This window comes from Callorhinchus milii, unplaced genomic scaffold (assembly GCF_018977255.1).
Source record: "Callorhinchus milii isolate IMCB2004 unplaced genomic scaffold, IMCB_Cmil_1.0 Scaffold9, whole genome shotgun sequence".
In the NCBI taxonomy this organism is placed as follows: Eukaryota; Metazoa; Chordata; class Chondrichthyes; order Chimaeriformes; family Callorhinchidae; genus Callorhinchus; species Callorhinchus milii.
The window spans coordinates 12,950,636-12,978,225 of record NW_024704750.1 but is presented as its reverse complement, the minus strand read 5'-3'; the positions used below and the strand labels follow the sequence as shown (position 1 = coordinate 12,978,225).

At 37.4% G+C, this 27,590-nt stretch overlaps 1 protein-coding gene across 1 annotated transcript; it reads right to left on the bottom strand.

Moving 5' to 3' along the window:
- Positions 1-1,149: 1,149 nt before the first annotated feature.
- On the bottom strand, positions 1,150-26,675 carry sec23a (Sec23 homolog A, coat complex II component). The gene is made up of 20 exons (XM_007893368.2): positions 26,639-26,675; positions 22,538-22,779; positions 21,657-21,714; positions 20,926-21,012; positions 19,820-20,056; positions 19,623-19,702; positions 17,056-17,200; positions 15,789-15,947; positions 13,894-14,009; positions 13,079-13,202; positions 11,675-11,755; positions 10,903-10,992; positions 5,404-5,510; positions 4,461-4,614; positions 4,275-4,352; positions 3,933-4,094; positions 3,116-3,202; positions 2,737-2,892; positions 2,488-2,553; positions 1,150-1,726 (listed from the first exon to the last, which is right to left on the bottom strand). Exons 2-20 carry the CDS (start codon positions 22,756-22,758, stop codon positions 1,637-1,639), a joined length of 2,298 nt encoding a protein of 765 aa, XP_007891559.1. The 5' UTR covers positions 22,759-22,779; positions 26,639-26,675; the 3' UTR covers positions 1,150-1,636.
- Positions 26,676-27,590: the final 915 nt, after the last annotated feature.

The window sequence follows — 27,590 nt, the reverse complement described above, 5'->3', positions numbered from 1 at the left end:
CTTGCAGCGATGAAACTGATGGCAACTAATCACAAGTTTTGTCCAGTCCCAGCACACTTCCTAACAATTTTATCCTGTAACAATGATGCACACTTTTAAACACATCAATTTGAACTCACCGTATCCAGGGTATTGTGATTTTTGTACATCTAAGGACCAGTGACAATCTGAAACCAAAATGTCAGTCTGAACATCAATGTTATGTCAGGATGGACAAAAAGGCAGCAACTGAGTGGAGCAATACCACGTCAGAATACCTTGTGAAGATCCTAAAATAAGCTCCACTTAATCTGAATTTCATTTCTAGAGGTACAAGGAGATCCTGAATTTCAAATCCTTAGACTCTTCAGTAGGTGTCAGTTGATAGCACTTTGGATCAGTTCAAGCCCGACATTGAGACTTTGAACTCATATTGTTCAAACTGTCACTCAATACATTTAGTGCTTAGTACCTAGACAGATATTTAAATTGCGGAGGAAAGAGTTACAATTGTATTGATGTTGATTAGCAATACTGATATCAGCAATTGTCCATAAATTACTGCGCTGATCAAAGCTGCCGTACCTTTCTCTTTAAGTACCTCCACAACGTGGATACAAGTCAGATACGGCAGGTAGCTAATGGGAGGGCCAGATATTGCTGAAAGGAAAAGAAATTCACTTTGAGTTTGCAATAACTTTTTAAGAATTAAACATCAGAAGAGTTTGAGTTTTAAATTCCAGGTTTCTTGGACACCCACCTGTTGCATTTATTTTGAATATGCCCCAAAACGTCAACCGCAAGTATATTTTCATCACTTTTTTCAAGCTTGATCATCTAACGAGGCAACACCAAATACTGCATGTGTAATACAGTATTCTTCTCCAATCAGTCATTCGTAGAACACCGATTTTTCTTTATGAAGAATTACTAATTACTCATCACCTGAATGGCTTTATCAATGCAATATCACAGATGCACTGGCACATTGTACATCTAATCGTCGATATGAATAAATGGCAGAAAAATGAAGAGAGATGAGAAATACTTTTCGAAAAAAGTTTTGGGCAGAAGGAAATTATCTTTGATATATTGCATTTCTGACATTGATGCCAACTGGTTGGTGGATTATGAAAAATGTAGACAAGGATTACACAGGACAAAATAAGGTGATATGCATGCCATAAATGTTTGTTTTATTAGAAATTTTGTAATACTGACTAACATAGTTTGCACTACGTTACCAGTCAAACAACAAGAAAGCAAATGAAACACAAAATGCATTATAAAGTAACAATACTGAATTGGATATTTGTTCATAAAGGCGGAATTTTGAAACTCTAGATTAGTGTTTTTCACCATAGTCAATATAGAAGTACTAAATGTAAAACATGCTTTGAAACTAAAGATAAAGGAGAAATAAAGAATATACAATCTAATGAAAACAGTTTTGATTGACAGATATTGCAGAAAGTCCTCCTTTAGTGTGTTACCAACTGAGTGAGTGCTCAGCCAATGCAACACCAAAACATCTGTTTTGTTTCAAATGGTAAGCAATATAGATGTGACACTTTAACATACTGCACTGAATGGGTTTCAACTTCTTTCCTCATCTCAGTTATTGTGGGTACAGCATGTCATTTCAAGCTTTGTATACTCATGTTGCACTTGAAACTGCTAGCTTTTTCAGGTGATCCATAAACACCTGCAGGCTGACATCATCTGTCAGGATGGGCGCTCCACTCTCCTACGGAACATAATTGCATCATAATTATAATCATAATTCACAGAGAACAAAATTGCACAAGCTACAGATACCATGTGAGACAATCATTTAGCTTAGCTTGCGAATTACACGACACTCAACATTAAGCAGTGCTTCAATATTTGAATAGGCGTGCAAGATTTTAGGCAATTTACATCATTTGGATTTAGAATGAGTAAGAGTCTAAACAATTTGCTTCCCGAATATTATGAAACTTGTACAATAGAATGCTGTGTATCTACATGCCGTCTATTTGCATGACAAACTTATCCAATATAGAAATCAAACCAGGCTGCAATGTTGAATTTTTAAATAGTTGTGCACACGTGTGCAGTGTTTAGAAACATGACTTTATTGGAGCAGGAGGGGTAAATGGGAGTTAGGTAACTAATTGTAAATAGGTTTGAATGCTGAGGACACTAGTTCATTGTTCTTTTCACAAATAGTAGTTAAGATAATGCTTTTTCCACATGATGATTCTATGTGGAGAAATACACACAAATGTGAATCACTGTTTAATTGTCCAAGTTCTATTTAAATGGATAGAGCAAAGTCTGAACACCACAATAGTAAATAACGCAGATCCTCGCGAATCCAGGAAAATATTCCTGTTTCCATTTCAAGCCTCTGTGCATGTAAATGATGCACTGAGGGATAAATTTTACACTAAATGTGTTAAAATTAATACTCAACTCTGCTAGACATTAAAGGACGCATGGTGTAAATGTGAAATGCAGGCTTACCTGTCCCCATGCATACATGTTGTTGTGAGTCTGTGAGGGGTTTACTTTTGACAATAAGAAACGAGCCTGTTTTCAAAAAAATATACAAAGAAAACGAGTCAAACAGTACCACAGGTGCCATGAAGACATAATCCATCCTCATATACTATTTTCATTCTCTCATGTCTACAAAGAAAAAGATTAACACAGGGAAACATGAAATGCTACATAGATTACTAAACTTCACTACGGCACCATCAGGATAATTACCTGGCTGCCTCCATGCTCTGTGTCAACATAGCGTGGCATTGGGAATCTGCTGTGAAGGATTTCCTGTGCATCATCAATAGGTGCTTGGAGTAAATGTCGGAAGTTTTCATATTCTGGCATGTCATGATATCCAGCCTTGCGCCACTGAGCGATGGTCTAGGGAAAAATATTTTTCTGTTTAATCTGTTAAATTAAACACACTTTATACACCAAATTACAACACTTACTTGGTGTTTTCAAGAATTACTCTTCACCCAAATTAAAGATTTAACAGCTGATCTTTACAGGCATTTGCGAATTTGTCATACTTCCATTTTAAATTAAGTCAATTGACCGCTACAAGGACCAAAAGTGACTTCAAAAGTTGTTAAACTTTTACCTCTCCATGGTAAATAAGTATCTGGAAGAACGTGTCCATGAGAAGAATTCGATCGGGGAGTATGCTGCTGCTGTCCAGAAGAACAGGCTATTCAAAAGGAACACAAAATTGTCCAATTCAGAACAAAGGTTCACAGCTGTATTCCTCCACTCCTAATTATATTTACAATTAATTCAGCAGAGGTGCTTATAGATGATTTAAATTAATGAAGTACTTCACCAAAAATGTTTAACTCATCACTGAAACCATTCTACGCGCTTGCAAGTTGTGGACATATTCTGCTCTGCCTTGACACTGCTTCAATCCAAATTTAAGAGCCACTCTCATTCAACTTTTGTGGGAATAGATTTTCAAGTTTCTCAGTTATTCTGCGAGCCTTTGGGTGAAATTTAATGCCAATATGTATTATGGCAAATTTTCTGCTATTAATTGGTGACAACCGGTTACTGGGTTCAAAGTGTCCAAGTTCATGTCATGTAAATCCCTTGCAGCAACACATAGGGGAAAGGAAGCCTCTCAACCAAGCAATCTGAACTCAGAGTTTGACCAAGTAGCAGAGCTGCCCAAGTGAATGTGATGAAGTCTAACCGTGCTCCAGAGCTGCGCTATTTGATGAGAATTTAACCTCGAGTCAAGAGTCCTAAACTACAAGAACGATTGCATTCCTCACAAAACTGAAATGTAAAAAAAACAATAATTTCAACTGTATGAGTTACAAGGAAATGACAACTCAATTTAATTTTTAAACAAAGATTTTAACAAAAATGTTAACAAATTTGAACAAAAGATGAATAAGGAACTGTAACAGACATCTTACCTCTGGAGGGCCATTGAAAGAGTATGCATATAGGATAGGTTGAATCATGATCAGTGACTGCGTAAGATCCTGTCGCATGAAATGATGACGGTAGTAGGAACTCTCATCAGGACTGTTATTAAAAACTTGTAAGAATGGCGATCTTCTCAAGTGGAACATAAACTAAAACAAAAACCCAGAAGTTGAACATTTACTAATCATGAAAATAGAAAAGGTTTCAGCGGACATCAGCTGTATCTTACTTCATCTTGAACAGATTCCATCTAATGCAATGTATACACATTAATAGACCAAAATCGTATTTACAAGAGAAAACACTGAGCTGGAGTTCACTCATCCTACCTGTGGATACAAAGAAAATGTTTCCGAGAACCTGAAAGAGGCAGGATCATCTTTATGATAATCTCCAAATTTCTGACACTGAAAAAGAATAATTATTGAATTTATTCATTTATTTATAGAAATAACACCAGACTATCTTATGCAATAGGAAGTATTAAAATGTTGATTCTTGAAAATGTATCATACCAGTCGTATAAGTTGTCTATCCAGCCATCGGAGAACATCAGGTCCCTCCTCAGTCTCTGCTCTGTACACTGCCAGCCTTGCCATGAGGACAGCTGCAGCCTCCTGGTCAAAGGAAGCAGCAATGTTCTGGATCTGTGTTTGTGCATCTGCCCAGCTTTATAAAGTGGAGGAATCACAAAATATTAATATGTAAATTTACAAATTAACCAACACTGACATAACCTAAATACAAATAAATGCCAAATAGACTTCAAACAAAAAATATACTGTACATAAACCTATGATGGCCTTTACATTTTAAAATATTTGACAGCTGTTGTTTAAAAAAAGAAAATAGCAGGAAAACAGACCCTTAACCCATTACAATTTTTTTTTAGCTTGCTATAAATAACCAATGTCTTTGACAAATGTAAACAAATTGAAACTTGCACTCAAAGTCAGTACAAATTGGACAAGCTAACAAAAATAGTGTTTCGTGCCAATTTTTGGAATAATGTGCTCTTCTACCAACTGAGCCTCCCAAGGTCTGGGAAAGATTATAGCAAAGATAAACTGATTAAAATAGTTTTCCATATCTTGGCTTAACTGTTCAGCCATGTAAATTGAGTTGTAATAGATAGTAATGGAGAACTTTATATAGTGCCTTCAAGAGCAGTGTCTCTGAATGCTTAGTAATTAGATTCAGCTATAAAACGCCATTCTCCTTCTCCTGCACCCATCCCTCCCTGCCCCAGCAAATTGTCTGACACTTTAACCTTAACCTAAAGGTTTGTTCCACTTGTATATTTCCATACTTCATACTATGATGTTTTACAGCAAAACTGCTGGAAGTTCTCCCAGTATTATATAACACCAGAGTTTCATATATCCAGCACGCCTAAAACGTCTCAAAAAGAATTAACATGTTTGCAGTTCGGCTTTGAAAACATATGGAACCACTTACTTTCTGGCAATCGTTGCCACTCTAATCCGCCTCTGTCCACTCGAATGTTGATACTGTGTTACAAATTGTATAGCACCACGGCCACCTTGAGGTATTGGGGCATTATGCTGCAAACAATAATACTTAGTGTTACAAAAATTGCCCAACAAAATTCATCATTTGGGACTTTATTTCTTCATTTTTGAAGTACCAAAGTACACACCACTGTAGCATTCAATTACAACCAAGGACACAGAGTTTTAGTTCACCACCCACTTCCTATAATAGTCATATCCAGTTCATAAACAGACGTAGTCAGCTGCTCAGTGAATGCTGGATGGAACAGAATGAGATAAGCGACCCAAGGCAATTTCTATTTTACCTTTGCTAGAATCGCAGGTGATCGCAACAGAAACGTTGTACCCTAAACAGTGCTATTTAGTTGTAAGTAAGCATAAAATACAAAACCAGTTCAAGGTTTGGATCGTCTCTCATCTGTTCCTAAGACAACAAGAGTGAAGGTATTGGAGAAGCAAATATAAGTAAAAGGCTTCTAAGGATGACTACTTGACCAGGTAACAAATGATCAATATGTTGTAGAGGAGGAATCTTGGGTGTCACTTGCAGTATTATTTAAACAATCAGCTTATATTTATAAAACAAGTTTATTTGGAAAACAGGATGAAACAAACAGAAGAGATAAATTAACCATAGTTTTCACTGATAGTAACCAAGATAAAATGTGTATTTTATAATTTAAAAAAAAGGCCTAAAGGATAGTTTTGCAAACTGCATTGTATTTTTGCTTAGAAAATAGTTTGCTAAAAGCAAATGTACTTTGTTTAAATTTAACATATGTACATATCAAGCCATGTATCTTAAATGAAAGTAGCGATGTGCTTAGCAGAGCAGGAAATGTAACTGAACTGCTATTATGCACTGTAAACCTCTGACAACTAAAATTATTTTTCCCGAGCAAAAATAAAAAATATATTTTTTAAATGTTTTATCTACAACTACTTTGTTTACCACATAGTGCAGTGCAAGGCAGCCCATAGTCCCTACTCAGTATTGTATTTATAAATATTTCCCAAAAGGTCAAAACAAACAAATTAACAGTGATTCATGGCTAAATAATAATTTTTATCTATTTTTTAAATTTCTGTACTGTTATATTCTGCAGTTGTATTTTTGCCACCCCACCCCCCCCTATTTTAAAGTCAAAATCGTATTTTCTCTGAGGCTGCTTTTGAACTATCGCAAGTAAATTACTTTTGTGACATGCCAACCGCTGGTGTAAACAAGAAACTGAACTGTGGTTCAGCACCAGTATAGAGACGTCTTCTTTTCGTTTTTAAAATTTTTTTTCATAATCTTTACATAGTAAAACATTTGGTAACTGATTTCAACTGTAATTTGTGAACATATGATCAAAGTTATAAAGGCATATAGGAAAATATAAATTATGCTGATACAAGACTCTGGGTTCAATTATTTTTAGCCAAAAAATGACTTCTATGTGATCAGTTCTGACAACACAAATTTTCTTTGATTTCAGATTCCTTGTTGGTTAAAAATATGGTGAAGAATCTTCAGCTATTGGCACTAGCAAATTATCCCGTGTAACAACGCTTTCTAGCTGATTGTTTCAATAATATTGCAAACAACTCCAAGATTCCTCCTCTACAACATATAAATGGTTGAAATTACACAAATCTTTGGACCACATAAAGATAATACTTAACTATGATCTCTATCACCATTCTGTGTGCCTTTCTAATGACTCTCACTTGCATAGGATCCGTTACTACCAACATTCTATTACTGTTGACACTTGGATTCAACCAAAAATTGTGGAAGACACATCATCTCTCTTGTTTAATCTCTGTATCTGTGATTTGATCTTGGGTCTAATAGTGATTCCTGCAGGAGTGCACAATAGTCTGTTTGATAAGTCGTGCTACAGTAAGCAGGATATATGGTGCCAGTTCTCTGCTTTTCTTTATGTCCTGCTGCAATTTGCCTCCGTTCATTTAATGTCATGGGTAACAATCGACAAGTTTGCAGAGATTGTCTTGCCTCTCCGTTACGCACAATTGGTTACGAAGCAACGGACGTGGGGCCTTATTTTATCCATCTGGATTTATTGCATTATTAATGCAAGCTTGCCTTTTGTAGGATTAGGGCAATATAAATACGAAGAACATAGATATATCTGTGTACCAAGTTTCAGTTCTTCATTAAAAGTTTACAGTGTAATCACTATTGGCATCGGAGTACTTGTTCCAATAACGACAGTCTGTGTACTGTCAATTTATATTGTGAAAATTGCAAGGCGGCAAAAATTGCGAGGAACATTTGAATGCAATGATCAACACTGCTATTCCGTGCCTGCAAAAGGCTATCTGAAGAGCACAATCATTCTGGTTTCAACTGCAGGTAAGTTATCTTTTTACATTGATTATATTAACAATAGTTCAAATTCTTAGTATAGTATTTTTTTTCTTTCCCAGACTTTAGTCTGAGATGAAAAAAAATCTTGAAGTAACTAATTGATACGTGCAAGACTGAAAAACTCTATAGCAGAGTGTCAGCATGGACAATATAGGTTCCAAGTCTCGACGTGGGGCTTCAAACCACAACCTTCTGAATCAGAGGCAAAGATGCTAATAACTGAGCCACGGCAACACACAGGAGATCAGATAAAACTCAACACCAACGAGAGATCTGGGTGCAAATGTTGTTAAGATCTCAGGACTGGAACTCAGCCCTTACAAATCTATCTAGGAATATAGCTCCCAAACATCTGTGCAAAACTATTAGGGATTCTTGAATTTTTACAGATTCTCATTTTTGCATGCGTTACTGCAGTTTATTCATATTGTCTATTAATTTGCTGCCCTTTTGTATAATTTACATCTGTAAAAATATCAATTAACTGGAGAGGAAAGAAAGTTGTTAATTTCCTGAAAGAGCTGATCAAATCCATGCAATTTTTTTTTCTAGTCTCACTTCTAATATGCTGGACTCCATATATAACTATTAGTTTCTATGAAACCTTTGGAGAAAGAGTTCCCCCGTTGGCAGAAATGGTGTCTATATGGCTTGTACTTCTAACATCTGCTCTAAACCCATGGCTCAGCTCGATGATACAGAAGTATGTATTTCTGCTTTACTAAAATTAGAACAAGTAAGTCTTAATTTTCCCCGTCGATCTTGCTAATTGTCTGCCCGACATTGTAAAGTGCTCCGAAACACTGTCCTGCATGAAGGGTGCTTTATAAATGCAATTTTTATATCTGTATTATTTTCATTAAGTACTTGTAAGTTAGGCTTTATACTTGGGTTTGAAATGAAATATCCTTTTTATTGGGTTCTAGTATATAAAAAAAATTCACCAGATACAATATTTAACAGGATTGCCCTGCAATGCTTTAACAGAAATAATGCGATTAGCGATTTGCAGACTTTATAATATGACTAAGTATTTCCTGACAAAGACTGCAATACATAATCAGATGGTTTGAATTTGTACTGTATATAAAATCAGAGGAAAATTAAATTGAAAACAGGGGTTCAATGTCTATGATCAATATCAATTAGATCTCCTTTTCTGAGCTCTTCTGCTATTGGTGGTCGGACTTCAGCCACTCTGCCCCAATCCTCAGGAACTCCATTCTGCAATCCCTCCACCTCGCCCTCTCCCTTGCTTCCTTCAAGACCCGTCTCAATACCCTCCTCTTCGAACGTACCTTCGGTCATCCTCCATTCCCCCCTTGTCTCACCTTCCCCAATCCCGACCCCCAGCTCGGGTCCGAAACACTGATTGTCCAGCCCCTTGGGATGTCCTCCCAACGTGAAAGGCGCTGTACAAATGTAATTTTATTGTTATTGCCAACTGGCTTTGAAATAGCCTATAATTCCATGATTTGCCACCAAATGTAGCAAAAACTTGCAGAAGACGAGTTCAATAAGACTCGATTCTAAAATAAATATTTCACATCTCTAATGTAGNTTTTTTAACCAAATAACGCTGTAGAACCAAACATTGTGAACCCTTCATTGATCACTGGTCAAGGAATTTTGTCAATCTGTTCCACTTTCTTCCATTACAAACTGATGATGTCCAAATTTCCTGAGTGCACCTCACAAGGAAACCAAATTGTGGAGTCCTGTAGCACAGTGGTTAGAGCACTCGCTTTGCAAGCGAGAGACCTGAGTTCAATTCCAGGCAGAAGGCGAAACCTTGGGCAAGTTTCCTTACTCCACACGCCTAATAATAATCCCTCCAAAACCAAAAACAATAATAAATTAGTCATTTTCAATCTACGACTGCTTGTGGGACATTGCTGTGCGCAATTGGCTGCCGCGTTCGCCCACAAATATACAGTCAATTCACTTTACAGTGTGTTCTGTGAAGCGCTTTGGGAAGTCCTCCCGACATGAAAAGCGCTATATCAAATGCAAGGATTATTATTATTATAAAATAGTCCACTCTACATCACAATCCTTAATAGTGTTACCTAAACTTGTACTTTATTTAACTGAAAGTAGTCCATGTACATGGTTTGTTTTATTATATTAGAATCATGACTTATTTTAAAAAAGTCAGATTGAAAATATCTCACTCTGAATTTAACTATTTTTTTACTCAGGAAATATAGAAATGCAATGTGGGAAGGCTGGAGAAAACTAAGAAACAGAATTCTACGCACAGAGGAATACTCCCTCTCTTCTTCAGTTAAAGACCAAAGCTTGAGACTAAGACCTCAAAGAAACCTACATGCACCTACTGAAACTGAACCCCCAGGAAGAATTCATCAAGAAGCAGAAACATTTTCAAATTAAAACCTGGACTTCAGACAAACAGGAGTGCAATGATAATAATAATTCTTGCATTTGATATAGCACCTTGTCACATCCCTGAGAGGTCACAAAGTTTTGAATCACAGGTGAAGTGATGTAAAATGATGACTATGTGTATATAATAATACTCGCATTTGATACAGCGCCTTATCACGTCTTCGAAATCTCTCAAAGCCCTTCAACATGTAGGCAAATACAAATACAATAATTAAAAATAAAACCAGTAAAAAGTCAATTAATTATTATACCCAATGCAACAGACAATAACTGTAAAACAATAAGTTGAATTGCGGGGTCATGTCCCCTGACTCCCCATCCACCCCCCATAATGCCAACGGAAGCTGTGCTTTCACCCGCTACACCCCCAACCTCAACTCCCTACCTCAATTCCTCCACCTTTCCGCACACTTAATCTTTAAATCCCACCCTAAGACTTACCACATCTTTGGTCGCTTCCCTCATCTCCCTTGCTCGATGTCCAACCCTGGCACCGTGCAGCACTCCGAAATATTATTCTGCCTGAAAGGTTCTATACAAAGTTTTTCTTGTTTGAATTCTCTTTTTCTCCCAAGGCCCAGCCTTTCTCCTCCCCTACAAAACACCTGCCTCAATTTCTTTCCACTTATGATGTGGTAACATTTACTTTCCACATACCTGGTTTACCACCTCAAAATAGATACCGAGGGTTGTGTTGGGATCCAGACCACAGATCTTCCACTGACAGGTGCCACCTGTTCCAATTTCCTATAAAGGAAACCATAAAAAAAAACCTTAAACTATAAGCTGGCATGCTGCAACATTTTCAAAGGTTGAAGTAAGCATGAAAATACTAAATGAATCTGTAGTGCACATCACAGATAAAAACATTAGCATGGAATGAGCAATGGTCATTTGGATCATCAGGAACCCCACCCAAAACCGCCAAGTTCAAGCAAAACTTAGTCCATCCATCAGCAATCTCCTGGGGCAAACAATGACGTACTCAGAACCACAAAGTCAATCAAGACAAGACTCCTCATCTCCAATATTCACTCATAGCCTTCTTTTGTCCACAAACTTTTCAATTCTTCAGTATTACATGAAGAATTTTAAATCTCTTTCTGCTCTCAAGGTCAAAGATCCTGCTTGTATCTATAATCATCTGTATCTTCCATCGTTTTAAAGACTTTGATCATACCCTTCAATCTTTTTTTCTAATGAAAATTAATTCTACTTTGTGGGTCTCAGCTAACAAGTTTAGATTTTTAAGTATCAAAATTACAGTGAATTCAGGAGGCATTAACTATTCCTTACAACATCTATGCTCTTCGGATGAGTTTTGATACCTTTCTCTAATCACAGAAGCGTTGCAAACATCAGTGAGAAGTCCCATTAATTTTTTCTTAACACTAAATAAATATTGCTGAATGCACAAAAGACAACTTACATTTTCTGATACGCATGGTCCTTTGGCACAGAGTGACACACAAGGTCCAATTGCTCCAGAAATCTTTATTTCCCTTGATGTCTTTAAAAGAAAGAATATTTTGTTTTTAAAAAATCATACAGACACAAGTCACAATACAAGAATTTCACAGAATGGACCTGTGGCTGCCACATCCACCTACAATAATTTTGCAGTAAATCCTGTGAACTCTTTGAGACAACCTTCCAACATGATTAGGCCTAATTATTACTCAATATGCAAGATGCCCATATTTACAAGCAACGCTAAACATTTTTGGTTTGGGAAAAATAGATTACATTTACATGACGATTTACACAATCACATTTGGGATTGCTGAGGAAATCATCATTACTGTACCATTTGTTTTAGAGTTTATTTTCAGTCAAATTTCCGATTTTAATTCTGTGTTAACAAAATTGATTTACATGTAAATCACAAGAAAGTGGAATAAATCAAAACCAAAATATTGGATGACATAATTGCAAATATTGTATGACACTAGACACATCGCTTTGCAAAGTCAATTTATTTCAATTGTGAGTAATTACCTCCAATTCATTCCACATATCTGAAAACAAACTTTCACAAGCGTACATCAAAATACTTGGGAATGAAGCTCATTCAATGGGATGCAAATTAAATTCCCAAAAAGCTATCGAAGTGTTAAAGCAGATTATATTAACTCTTCTGGAAATATCATTTTAGTTTCTTGTGAGGCTATATTTTGTGAGGCAAAGATGTGAGAGAAGATTGAAATTTATGAACCTCAAACACATGTTTGAAACTCAGTTATATAGAGAAAACTATCTCCTGAAATGGAATAGGCATACAAGAGAACAATTCCAGATACAATACTCTTTTCAGTAAATGAACATTGTCCATGGTTCCAGTTTCTGTTCCATGAAGCAAAATACTCCAAATCAGGATTTCTCCTATTCCGTGTCCAATTTAATTTCGGGATATTTAAGCAGGATCAAGTCTCCGTAAAATATTATTTGAAATCTTTTTTACCAACTTATACAGATTGATAATGGTTCAATTTTCTTAATTTTAGTAAAACTTATACCTTAACTATATTTTTCAATTGTAGTGCTCCCACTGCCCCCAGCAGAGATCAGCCTACTTAGTACAGGCTGGAGATGGAACCCTGGAATCTTCTGTATAATTCAACTGCTTATTCAAACTTGCTGAGCCACCATTGGCAGCACAGTTGTAAACTAATGGAGATGATGCATAGGCAGTCATATCCTAGTATAATATTCTGTGTCTTTCATAGAAGCCTTGAGATGAACTCATATTGGGTTTTCAACCTCTAACCTCTAATAGCATCCAATATTAACAGAAATAGTGAAATTTGCTGTGGTGAGAAGCATCCAGTGTTACCTTAATTTCCAACGTGCCTCCAAAAGCCATTTTAAACTGTCCTTGCAAATCTTTGTTGAACACTCTCTGAAAGGTTTGCTTAAACAGAGACGTGTTAAACGAGTCACCCATCACCATGTAGCCCCTAGAGAAAACACAATGAGCAAAGCTACATCAAACTCTGGTACTATTCCTGAAAAGAGTGGGGAAAACATTACAATATATTTTATCTTTTTAAGTTGACATGCCAACATTAAAGGACCGATTTTTCAACAATTTCAAACTTCAAGTCTCTGTGTCGACCAAGCTATGAGTAGTTTCACAATTGTCTCCACAAGGCACATTTAACAGAGCTAGATACTGTGGAGGAAGAAAGAGGAAAGCTCTAGCAAGGAGTGAGTTTACTTGTATTTGAATTGTTATAGGGCATCTCCTGGTGGAGTAAACAAGCAGCTACATTCATGATGTTCATAGATCAGGAGTTCACAATCCCAGGAAATACTTAAGGGTGAAAAAAAGCAGAGACCAAGCTTTTGGGGGGGGGGGGGGGGGGGAGAGGAAGCGAGGGAGTAAGGAACAGAGCCCAGGATAATGATTATCAAATGATTAGCTCAACCATAATCTTACTTTTAGTTAAAATAATTTCTAAATAGGTTCCTATTAATAATTAGAAAAAAATCAACCAGCTATGTGAAAAAGGAGTAAAACCTAACACATTCAGTAGCTTAGTTTATCGCGCTACTACATTTGCCATCTTTTGAATATTTAATAAAAGTACGTTTGGTATTTTCACATTATTTCCCAAGTATACTAAAACTCCAAGAACCTGGACTCACCCTGTGTGATTTGGGCAGCATTTCATTTCATTTAGCCCAGTCTGATCCAAAGCGCAGGCATAAATATCAATAACATGACCATTTGCTGCAGCTCGATTTGACAATGCTTCGTAGTGCTGCGTTAGAGGTAAAGGGTAAAAGAACTTAGCATCAAATCTCAAAATCCACCTTGTACTAAAACAGACAAGAAAGGTTATTTATTATTATTAATTAGCCTGTGATTTAAAGAATTGGGCAAGATTTGATTTAAACATTTGCTGCTTTATTTTTTAACACAGTCAAACCTGTTAAAGCAACCACCTCTATTCAGCAATCATCTTGGAACAGTCCCTCCGATTTTCCATAATAAACCACTTCTATTCAGCAACCAGTGGCTACTCTTTTTTAGCCCTATCTGTTGGTGTACAGTACACCCTTTTCAGCAGCAGTGAATTTCAGTGTACTAATAGGTAATGCATTATCACTTTCTGAAGGCTCACATATGGGCTCCTGCTAGACTCTTAGTACATTTACCAATGCTGCACTGAGCAGCCTACATGATGTCCAAAGCTTCCTGCCACACCAATGAGATGTTGGTAATGCACTAGAAGTCTAGTGCTAGTGTACTGCACTTCTGATTGGCACAAGTCTACAGTAGACCGTGCAAGTGTTGACAGCACTGAATGCTGTAAGAGTCTTTGTATTTATACGGAATGAAACATGTGCCATCTAGAGGTAAAGAATGGGACATCAATAATATGATCAATTTTCATTTAACGGCAATGCACATTTTATATAATTAAATAGAAATACTGTAAAAGTCTCAGCCAAGGATTGAATTACAAGAGATGTATATTAAGCGGATCCTCATCTCCAAAGTAATCCATGTGCAAAATTCAATTAATATTTCTCCATATATGCATTCTTAAACCGTTTCAATGTAAGACGTGAAAGGCACTATACAATGTAAATTGTTTTTGTTGTTGTTTCTTGCTGACAAAACAGTTTTGAAATAGATATTCAGAATGAATTAATTTCGTAGGCACAAGACTTATTCAGAAACAATAAGGTTGACATTGATAGATCAACATTACAAAGGTTTTTTTCCCCAAAGGGATCAGCCTGTGAAGGTAAATGGTGTTGTGTTGACACAATCTTACTTAGAAATAAGGAGTTGACTACAATTACTACAGCTATTTATTTTTAATCTTAGCTTTTAAAAATTATTTAACACATATTGATTTTTTTTAGTTGCAGTTTTGAAACCATAGAATTAAAACAACTGTATTTCCATCAACTTAATCAGATTGTATCAAGGACACAAATGCATTACTGAGGAGCAGGAAATTAACAGAAGAGCTAAAGAGAAGTAAGACAGTATTGTTGGTTATGAGAGACCAAATTGTCCAGAGAGTGTCATTCAGTAAGTTCATTAACAGGCCGGCTTATGTAGTTCTTTTTACTTAAAGATATATTTAATTATAATGGTAATCCTTGCATTTGATATAGGGCTTTTCACGTCTTCTAGACGTCTCAAAGCACTTCACAGAATATACTGTAAAGTGAATGGATTGTATATTTGTGGGTGAAACGCGGTAGCAAATTGCGCACAGCAGTGTCCCACAAACAGTCGTGGATTGAGTGACCAAATTATCACTTTTTTGAGGGATTATTATCCCCGGAAATGCGATCCGCAAATCAACTAACAACTGGGTTCCTACTTACTGCTAGGTAAACAGAGGTGTGTGGAGTAAGAAAACTTGCCCAACATTTCGCCTGTCGGGAATAGAAACCAGGTCTCTCCCTTGTGAGGCGAATGCTTTAACCACTGAGCTGCAGGACACCACTTAGCAGATAATTTAGTAGATAATTATCTGTAAACCTACAAAAAAAACTATTAAATTAGTACTGCTTACCTTCATGGCTTTTTTCATGTACTTAATGTTATCTTTCTCAATATCATGCCAAGATCGGATTGGTGTCTTCAGATCATCACCAACCACCATGCCAGGTCCCTGAGTGGCTGGTCCTCCCATGAACAACATTACCCGGCCTCCAGTGTTAGGAAAAGTGCACTGATTAAAAGAAAAGATAAGTTTAGGTGAACTGTATCTAAAAATGTAATACATATAGGAAGGAATACATCATGTAATACAAAATTACATTTGTGGAGCGTCATTCATGTCGGGAGGAAGTCCCAAGGTGCTGAACAGTCAGGAATTTGAACCCGAGCTGGGGGGTAGGATCAGGGAGGGGGAGGGTGGAGGGTAGCCGAAGGCTCAATTGAGAGGAGGGTTTTGAGACTTGCCTTGAAGGAGGCAAGTGAGGGAATCAGGCGACGGGAATGTGGGATGGTGTTCCATAGGGTGGGGGCAGAAAGGTTGAAGGCCCGACCGCCGATGGTGGGGTAGGCTGGGTGGGGAACATACAGCCTGCTGAAGGCTGTGTAATATCATGGTGTATAAGAGGTATTGTAGCTCTTTGCATTTCCAACATGTGCACTAAGAATATCAGACTCAATTCCTTGTCTATGCTAAGTTCATCATTTTCAGCTGTGAGCACGCACAATTGATTCTAGACAGTGTTCCCCCTCCTGACTACTATCCTTGTGAAAGCATGCACATGGAGATGCAATGTGTGAGCAGAATCAAGCTCAGTTACGACACACCCCAGTCAATCACTGCCCAGCCGAAAAGGTTAGTACTATTAGAATCATATCCTACTGCTTTGAATAGGAGAAATCAAATTTGAGACAAATCAAACAACTAAGATTGTTTGATCCTTTATTAGTCTTTTATTATTTAAAGCATGTGATTTGCCTCAAGTGAAGACCTCAGATACCCATAAACAGAGGTTCTTTGAACAAGTAATGAAAATGTTTTTAAAAAATTAACCAAAAAAATTATAGGATGTTATAAAAGATGATTATGTGTGAAATAAAGAATATATGATGAGAATTAAAATTCCGGAATGTCCATGTTCAAAAAGAAATCAAATGGAAGTCTTGCAAACAATGAAGAAAGGTGGTTATAAATACTTTATAAAATACATTTGATAATTCTGTGATTACCATTACTGCAGGTAGATTTACAAGAAAAAATCAATATAATTGTACCAATAAAGTAATTTCCATAATTACTGTTATGCACCATTATAAAACTAGAACCACAGAGCAACACATACCTCGAGAAGACCAACAGCAATGGACAGAGCAGCGCCTGTTGATCTCAATGGTCTTTTCCCTTGTGGTACAGGCCAAGGGTCACGTTGCAACTCCCCCAAAAGATCAGTCAAATTCATGTCAATTTTTTGCACTGGTTGCAAAAATCTGTTGTTTTTTTTAAAACAAAACAACCGTTAATAAAATCTCATTTTAGGCACTTCAAAATTCACACAATTGGATGAAATTCCTAGCTCCCCACATTGTGAATGAGATTTTACAAATAGGGAACGAGCCAACACTATCAAAATTTAAACAATCTGACAATTTTGAGATTAGAAAAATGTTTCAAACAATAATGCAAAAAGCGCCCAATAGTGATATTTAATTTTCTATCATTTTATTCAAGTCTGGGCTTTGGAAAAAATCAACAACTGCATTTTGTTATTATATACAGGCAGGTCACCTACATGCTGCTGTAATCCAGTACTGACCGACACAGCTTTAAATTCAATATCAGTCAAAGAAATGGTTAATTATTTCACTTTCTGTGCATTCTCTGGACTCTTTTGCATCACGGATGGTAAAATTTAGTTCAGATTCTAAAATTTAATTTGTTCTAAATTAGATTGAAGGCTGCGCGGGAGTTGGGGGTTGGTGGAGGGGGGGGGGGAAGAGAAATCATTTAAAATTTGTTCTTGTAATGTTTATGAAATTACAAAAATCTTAAATAATTAGCATTAATATAGTGTCTTTCACTTAAAATCAGTGTCCTATACGTGGTACAAACATCGTTGGTGGTTATCAAATTACAGAAGTGTCAACATTTCTTTGCATCTTTTTCAACCAACCTTAGTACAGAAATTTCTACAAGAGCAACAAAATACTTCCAAGGTACATGCAATGCTTTAACATCATTTAGCAAAAAGACTTAACCATTTGGAGATTGTATTTTTTTTCAAAGATCCTAGATTTTGATACCAAAATATAATCCACAACTAGTAGATTATCTTACATTATGAATTTGACAAAAATAAAGTTAGTGGCATCAAAAATATTTGTACAGTGTTGTAATTAACAAATTATCCATTGAATAATGCTGCCTTAAGGAACTGTTAAAATTGCACAAATAAATTTCAGAGTGCAAAAATTTCCCCCAGATATATAGTACATTGTGCAGGAGCTACAATGAGAAAACAGTCATACACTTACCTTAGGTTTATGACTGAACCTTATTGCACTAAAGCTTATTGCAAATTATGCTTTTCATAAAAGTTGACAGTTCATCGTTAACATGGGAAATGAAGTTCAAAAATAATAGTGGAACTAAATTTGAATTTAAAAAAAAACTTCAGAATAGCAAGTTAAGTAAAAAGAAACAACTAGCATGGAACTAGGTGTCAAAGCTTTTCCTGGTACATTCTTAAACAAAAAACGGGGTGGGGATTTAATTATACATTTTTACACCCGCATTATTTTCTCTTTTTTAACCTCACTCCTCATCTTTCTTTGATGTAAATTGTTCCTCACCATTTGATATTCTGGTGTTGTACAATGAATCCATGCAATTTTTAACATGTATTTACACAAACACATGTAAAAACTTTCTTTTAGAGAATATGATAATTTAGTTGAACTGTATAATACAGCTCCGTTCAACAGATCAAACAATAGATGTAGAAGTTTTAAAATGGTAAATGAATTGCACTCTGTACTATGCACTCTCTCTCTGTTGAGATAAACACCAACAGAATAAAATGAGAAACAGAAAAAACAGAACATGATAAATATCATAATTAGCTGGAGCAAGTTATTTTCTGTGCGCAAAATATTTAAAGAATGGAAATTGCTCTATTGTTTCTATACTTTTACTTGCTAAGTTCATGCTCACTTGTACACAGAAAAAGAAAAGGTACATTGTACATGAAGGTGTTTTGTGATATGGGACATTGCTTTTGTTCACATTTTCCTTCACAAGCTGAAGTGGTACAGACTTGGGTTGAAATTTTATAACCATGCCCTCAATGATCAAACTTTTTTCTGTAGTAAGACAGCAATTCCAAAACATACCTCAGTGTCCATAAATGCATTTACTGCAAGAAAAAAGATTGAACATTTCAGAATGGCAATGCCAGTAATTCAATTTGATCCAAAAGAGGGCATGTTCTCAAAATTATAGTATCTGAAATCAAAAATAGACCAAAGCAAATTGCTCGGAATTGAAACAGCAAATTTATCATTAACATTTTCCAAAAAGCAATCAGTCAAGGAAGAAAACGTTTCAGTCGCTCAGTGACTATCCTGATCATGTAAAGTTATCAAAATTTTACTCCTAGCTTGCAAAGAGAAAGTGCTTGCTAAATAAGTTGGCCTCCCAATCCTCCCCCAAAACAAAGTGCAATAATCTATAACTTAAAGCAGCCTTATTTCATAAGGTAGTATTTTAGGGGCAATTTTAAAACCATAAATATTTTAATGCCACTATGGAAACAGGCTCACTCTGGGAAAATACATTAAAGGTAACTGAAATGGAGAAATTTGCTGTTATTTTACCACATTGAAACAGACAAGTAAGATGTTAAAATGTCACCTGTTGGATGGAGGAGGCTGCTGAACCTGAGATCCACGACCTACTTGGGCAACTTGTGGTTTTGTTAAGCCCAACATGTCCTGTTAATAAAATGTATATAGTTAAAGGCCTATTCATGCTACAGTTCATTCATTTATTGATCCCAACACAAGTCAATAGCATTATGCTGAATGTTGCATCTTTTTCTTACCACATACCTGAAGCTGCTTTGCGGTCAGGTCTTTGGTTCCTCTGAAGACATAGCTCTTAGAAATTCCCTCACAACCAAGCTCATGGACTTGCACCATTCTTCCAAATGTAATGAGACCCACTAATGCCGTAGGTGGTAAAAGACTCAAGGACATTTGCATAGACTCTTTCAGGGCCTGCAAATCTTCATCCTCTATGCAAGTATCCACAACATAAAGAAATATTAAGGGCATCTGAGGACCACGCTGCGAAAGAGAAGTTTATACTTTAATCATTTTAGATATAAATTGTTTTGCATATTTTCCAGACATAAAATGTATTCGTAAAAGTACTCTTGTGCCAGATGTTATTAAAAAATCTCTTATGTCGTTAAAGGTTTCATTACTCTCACTGTCAGCATTCTAGAGAACATACAAAACAATAATCTAGTGGCTATCTGAAAGCAGTAAGTGAATAATTTTATTTTAGTTTTGGGTCAGTGCTCATATATTGCTCAAGCTTTCTATTCCAGTTTGTGACGGTGCTAAATTACTGGAAAGAATTGCTGCCTTGCAACTCAAAATACTTACACTAACTTACATTTGGCTACCTAAAAAAATCCATTCACGAGTTAACCCATAATTCAAAACCAAAACTGCCCACAGTTATAATTAGTCTTGAAAAAAAAGTTTAAATCACAAGCCACACACTTGAAAAAATATTTGAGCAGCTATTTAGTTTAAAACTTTTAATCTGGAGTATTTGTATTTCCTTCAACATTGTGCACTATTGGGATTTAATGGTGGTTTAGAAAATACTTCTTCCAGGAGAAACTAAGCCATGGTCAGACTCAGCCCAACTTGAATTGGGGAGTGGGGGAAGGGTTTGTGAAGGGTGAAAACAACACCATTATGAATTTCGGGTTTCTTTTGTTAAAGTATCAAAAATCTTGAAGATTTTACTACAAAGAAAACAAATGTTACAGTGACTAATATATTAGTTCAGAATAATCCCACTGCATAGATCAATCATTTTTGTAACACTTTTTAGATGCTTTCTAGCATAGAAAATATATTAGAATATGGTAACAATATGACTACCTATTGTCCACAAAAGCTAGTTATCAAAGTCCTACCTGGACTACATATTCAATAGTGGAGAACTGCGGTAGAAGTTCTGCTGGTTGGTTCATTTCAGATATCCCAGAATAGGAAGGAGGAAACTGTTAATAAAAGTAAAAAGATATTCAATCACTTTTTTTTTTAAATCACTGCTATTACAATCACAATCACTTTTTTAAAACAAAAAATCCTTTCACCCTTATAAATCCATTTCATTAACATGAGAAATTGTCTTGAAATGTCAAACTCCACTATACTCTCCATTGGAACTGTGTGCATCTAAAAACACATTTTTCTCATAAAACTGATTGATTCATATAAAATATTCCACACTGAATTATGTTGTGCATCATCTAAGATCATACAAAAGCAAAAAATACAATTATAAATGCACATATATGTAATTCCTTTCATATCAGGAGGATGTCCCAACAGTACTGGCTGGGCACCCAAGCTGGCGGTGGGAGAGGAAAGATGACCAAAAGAGCAGTTGAAAAGGTAGGTCTTGGACCTTGAACAAGGTGATGGAGGGAACAAGTGAGAGGGACTCTGGATGGAGTTAGAGATGGGACAGAAAGGCTAAAAGCCCACCCGATGATGCTGGAAGTAAGGTGAGGGACATGAAGCAGCCTAAGCAAAAGAAGCAGCCAGGTTGGTGGGATATGAGGTCCCAGAGGTAGGGTGGGTGAGACTATGGAGGGATTTAAAGGTGAGGACACTAACAACAACACAAGCAGCTTCTTACCTGATTTCTCTGGTAGCAGAAGTTACAAGCCCACAGCTTTGCCTTGTAATCTACCTGGCTGGAAACAAAAAAAACACTTCATCAGTACAACCCATGCTGCAATGTATGAAAGCAGTCACTTGTTGCTCCATAATCCATTTCAGTGCAGTTTAGCTTAAATAAATAATTACAATGCTTCTTAAGAAAACCTTTTCAGACAAATATTCAAAATTTATTCGCAATTATTTTTCCCTACTAATTCTCCCTTAGATTTTTTTCCCTTTTAAAGCTGTAAGATGCTGGAGTACACCTCAATGGTCAGCAGCTCACCAAGACAATAGTGATTATGAACACACAAGTCTGGTCCCTCGAAGCCATCGGATCCTAGCCTTGCCATGTGCTTACCCAAAAACCTCACAGTACATCGAAAAATATTTAGACAATTATCAGCCAGTAACCTGGGTTTATTTCTCTCCTCTTTAGCGTAGCAATGTAGGGACTAACTTAAGAAATCCCCAACCAACATCCAAGCAGAACTGCTGAGCACAGACTAGGAATCAAACCTGCTACTTTCTTTGGTCTGTAAGGATCAGTAAGTCACACTGAAAGCTGTATGTACATAATGATCCAGCAGGAACAGGAGATTTTATGAAAATATTTACCTTTTGAAGATGTAAACTACAATCACTTCACAGAGGGCATTTTAAATGCAAATGACATGAATCCTATACTACAGCATAAACAGCTGCTGATCAAACTATTTTATGGGCTACTTTAGTTACAGTTTTTGCTCAATCAATCAAAACAATTGTATACCAGTTCCTTAAATATACAATCAAACCATCTCCAGCTATCCTAAGGTCAGGTAACCTTATGCTATTAAACCTAAACCGCTGACTTACCATAGCGGATTCAAGACTGCACGACAGGTTGCTCTGCTGCAAAGCACAGGTTCGTACTGAATTGGAGGTAAGTCTGGCCGCTCTTTTAACGGTGTAAACAAGCCACCCAGAGGAACCACCATTCGGGTTGCTTCCAAACGGCTGGAAGGCCAAACATTCCAGCTCAACCGAACTCCATCCCGATCTTCATTCTGTTGGATGAATTCCATAAACGTTGTCATTGTGACTCCACGATTCTAGTTCTGCAGGAAAAAAAAATCAAGTTTGAATACATTTGGGAACTTTAATAAAAGGATAGATGCAACAATAATTTCAGTCCATCAAAACAATACTAGGAGAGACCCTGATCATCTTCTAACATTGCAAATATGCTGCACTGAATAGAGCAACCTAAAAGAAGGAACCAAATAAGGGAAAAATTAGAATGCTCATCCAAAACAATTACAATTTCAACAGGTCTGAAACCAGGTTATCTGGGGAATGAATGGTATTTGGCAGGTGAGGGAGACACAAAGGAAGGAAGCAAAATTAAACAGGAACGTTAGGAGAAAGTTGAAAATGTGACCAAAGGTTTCATTTCTTTTGCTTTGAACTGTAAGGTACTTGAAATGTAAAATCATTATTAAGCTCCTCTAATAGCTGAGTGGGTAAATCCTCCACAAGATAAAGCACTGAGCCATAAAAATCAAAGGCAGCTTCAAATCCTGGTCTATGCCAATCTGCACAAAATGCCTCAACAACCTACAACAACAAGAAGATTGCATTTATAGAGCGCCTTTCACGTTGTGAGGACGTCCCATGGAGCTGGACAGTTGGGTCGGGATCCGAGCAGGGGGGAAATGGTCAGGGTGAGGAGAGGGAAGGGAGGGATCGAGTAGGGGGTAGAGAGTCGAGAGGGGAAGCTGAAGGCACGGCTGAAGAGAAAGGTCTTGAGACCGGCCTGGGTTGGGCTACTTTTTGTCCCTCAATATACTGTTAGACCAGTCTTGGCCATGGCATGGCCGATGATTACTGAGTGAACAGGGACAGCTTTTTTTTCTCCCTTTAAACAGTCAGAAATTGAAGCAATAAAGACACGTAAAATGCACTTTGGTTTATAATCGCAACCAAAGGACAACGCCTCTTAAAATGCTCAAAGTCCTGATGTTCAGCTTGAACGTACAATCTTGTCTCCCAGCTGAGTCGTACCAACAAAGCCAGGCTGATATCAAGCAAAGAACATGCACCGTACTGTACAATCAAGCAAGAATATTACAGAATTAAAGTTTTTAGTGCCTAAAACAGAGTGGACTCATTTACTGTACTATAGTTTTCAGTACTATTGTTTCTAGTTTAATTATTTGAAATCTGTGCATTATTTGCTCATGCAGATAATCTTCCTATACAAACAGAGAAAAGATTAAGGATCAGGAAAAATGAGATTCAAAGGTCAAACCACATAAATTTGAACACGGTTCCATCTTTATCAATATTACCACTAGAAAAGCATCAAGGATCAGATCCATCTAAGTGAAAAATCAATTAGGTTCCACGATCTTTTGTATACATTTGGGTAAAATGTTTTATCAAGTTATAGTGAATGTACAAATGAAAAGTTTTTAAAAAACTTATTATCTAATTATTGCAAGTTTTAAAAGTTAAAGAGGATTTTCAAAAGGTTTCAGATTTCTGGGATTTTTTTTAAAACCAGTGATTGCTGTGGCACAAGGCAACAGTATGAATAATAGCAATCTTGTAAAATTTATTTTGAGACAGACCTGATGCATTGAGAAATTCCCACAAACAAACAAACAAACTCTTGTAGTAAAAGAATTGTATGTGATCATACACAGCAATGTATGAAATGTTGCTTATGCTTAGCAATGTTTGCACATTTTATATGCACCTCTAAAATGTCAATTGGACTATACAAACATTTAAAAATTGACCACAGATAATTAAAGTATGAGACACAATGTCCTGTAAAAGTCTTCACCCCAAAACAAGATTCTCTGAATACAAAACTTGTAAGATAACTTCATGCTAAATGGGTCAATTATCATTCTCAAGGCCCATTTGGTCAAGATGAAGCAAGCATTGTCCATCTCAAGCATTATCATGTTAACTCAATTGGAAATTTTGTCACTAAATCCGCAACTGTCTGTGGGTCACTGTTGTACACAATTGGCAGCCACGTTTTGTCCACAAAATACAGTCAATCCACTTTACAATATATTCTGTGCAGCGCATCGAGACGTCTCAATGACATAAGGCGCTATATCAAATGTAAGGATTATTATTAAAATATATAATCTTGCGATAAATCTTATCCAGTACTATAAAAAACAGAAAAAAGGAATGATATTTCTCCTCAGAAATGTAATAGAAGATAATCTGCAAAAGCCTCACAAGAGTCTCCTAATCCCTCATTTGTATTATATTTTCAGTGAACACTTCAATTATAATAGATATTCAGTGAACACCTTAATTATTAAAGGCAACTATAAATCTACAGTGAACATTGTTTTGTATGTCACAGGAGTTCAGGCCATCACAAAGAAACGTAATTGCCTGGCTGTAAGATCAAGCTTATTTTTTTCCATACATAAATCCATAATACTTTTGACTAGGGCTACTGCAGCTTCCTACTTCGAAGTGTTTACATACACATTCATTCATATTTACTCATTCTAGATCAGTGTTTCTCAAAACAAACAATCAAAACAGGTCTCTAGTCTTTGAATTTTGTCATAGTGCAGACCTGTTTTGATTGACCCGATGGACTCATTTATTAACAGTTTGCTACATTTTAAGAAGCAACTGGTCCCCAGTATCAAAACGGTTCAGAAGCACTACCCGAGTTCTATATCTCTGTTATGCAATATTATATTTTAGTGAAATATGCTTCTGAAAATCTATGGCACAATAGACACAAACTGACAGAAGTTGATATGCTGGCACCTACACATGGAAATTTCCCCATCTGGAATTCAACAAACAATCTCTCCCTGGAGAGACACACCTGCTTACCTAATTCCAGAGAGTATTAGACACAGGTTGGCAAGAGCCAAGGCTTGTGAACCTCAGAATGTGCACTGGAGTGCTGCTGTAGTTTAACCGACTAAAAACTACCCTAAGAGTCAAATGGGAAGAATCCTAGAGACCAGTGTGTCTCTCCAAATCCTGCTGACCAGCGAGGCAGGCTGGACTATCATAAGAATTGCTCAGGAGTACTGCTTCACCTCGGAACTGGACAACTGAGACTGCCATCGAGGGTTTACTCAATACCAACATTACATTGCCAAGTACAGTACATCACCTTAGAGCGAGCGCAGCTCGGATTGGCCTTTAGTTTCAAAACATCCTTATAATTTAATAGAAATATATATTCAGTCACTGCACTCTTACAGCAAAATCGTGTTTGCAAATCATGAGACGACGATGACAACAACAACAACGTTGCCAATGTGATATTAAATGCAAGGAACATTATATATTATGCTATTATACTATGGTTTGATCTCGCTGTACCTTGTCAGCGTATTATGAAATTATTCCTGGGGGGGAAAAAAAAGAATTAGGTTTTTTTTTTGAAAGTTACAAAAACACTACCTGTACAGTATAACTGCAAATAAAAGGGGCAGTTGGGGTGGGGGGGGGAGAGAAGGACACCAGGAAGAGTTGCAGCCAAGGAACCATAGAGACTGAGGATCAACTGTCAGCTCCAATGACAGGGAACAGGCAGCCAAGGCCGGGGGGGGGGGGGGAGAGGGGACAGCAGAGACACCCAGGGCCGAGGGTTAGGGAGAGACCAGAGACGCCCAGCGCTGGGGAGTAACCTGCAGAGCCTGAAGCCGGGGACACACTGAGACACCGATTACCCAGACCCGACCCGGGTGGGTGGGCGGGGAGTGGGAGCCCCAGCGCCGGGGAGGGAGGCAACAGAGAGGCCAAGCAGGTGGGTGGGTGGGTGGGGGGAAAGAGAGGCGGGTCGGTCGGTCGGTCCCTGATCGCACAGCACACCGGCACCACACCCGACCCGGCTCGGCTCTCGCTCACTTAACCGCCGTGACAGGGAGACACTGTCAAGCCCGAGTTCAAAAGCACCAACGTATACAGTACCTGCCCGGCGGGAGCGGGAGCGGGGCCGGGGGCCGGGGGCCGGGAGCGGGGCCGGGGTGCAGCCCCCGGGGCTGGGGCTCGGTTGCGGTCTGTCCTGCGGGATCGAGCTCACGCAAACCTCGGCTCTCACACACTGACTGACGCCACCAACATGGCGGCCTCGGCTCTGCCACGTCGCGGCGCAGAGGGCAGCGCCGTAGCCACGCCCCCCTCTCACAATCACTCGCTCACAGATGACACACGTCTGTCTCGTTTAGATAGGTATACAAATACATATATTTTATGTATATTTTAAAGAGAGTATGCAATAAAAACCACCAATCACATGCCTTCACATCACGCAGCCGTGAACACATCCATAAGAAGTTGTCCCTACATTTATTTTAAAATCTACTGTTGCGATAAGGCACTGTATCAAATGCAAGGGTTGGCGTCGTTGTCGTTGTTGTTAGGGTGACGCGTGTCGATCTTAAGAAACTTCATGATTATTTGGCCAATTTCACGCCTCTTTCCCCCACTGAACGCACCGACTTGGGACTGCATGCTCCGAGGTAACTTTAAGCACTCCGAAACGCTGCTCTGCCTAAAATACGTTCTATAAATGCAATTGGTTGCACCGAACACCCTCACGGACCGTCAGGTGGAACTGAATAATGCCGTTCTTGATTCAGATTTCTACGGTTATACATCAAGATTCTGCCATAGTATTACCAAATCGTTTTCAGGTGGTAAATGTTAATGTGAACACAGAACTGCACTTATAAATCAGGTCTGTCTGTTCATTCCTTGTGAACACACAGGAGTCTAGATTGCAAGTGTCATTCAACATAACGGACTTTTAAATAAATAGCTTTTAAAGGTAATTGACTAGGATTGGTACTAATGGCTATTGCGGTAACAATACACTGCAAAAAAAAATGATTTTCAGCAGTTACTGGTTAGAAATGTAACT

Bases quoted from the DNA above. Each gene is read 5' to 3' on its own strand.
- sec23a (XM_007893368.2), bottom strand. From the start codon at position 22,758: ATGACAACGTTTATGGAATTCATCCAACAGAATGAAGATCGGGATGGA. The intron at 11,756-13,078 runs GTAACACTGGAT...TTTCTTTTAAAG, and splicing joins GAGGCACGTTGGAAATTAAG to ACATCAAGGGAAATAAAGAT. The intron at 2,554-2,736 runs GTAATTATCCTG...TTTTGAAAACAG, and splicing joins CAGAGCATGGAGGCAGCCAG to GCTCGTTTCTTATTGTCAAA.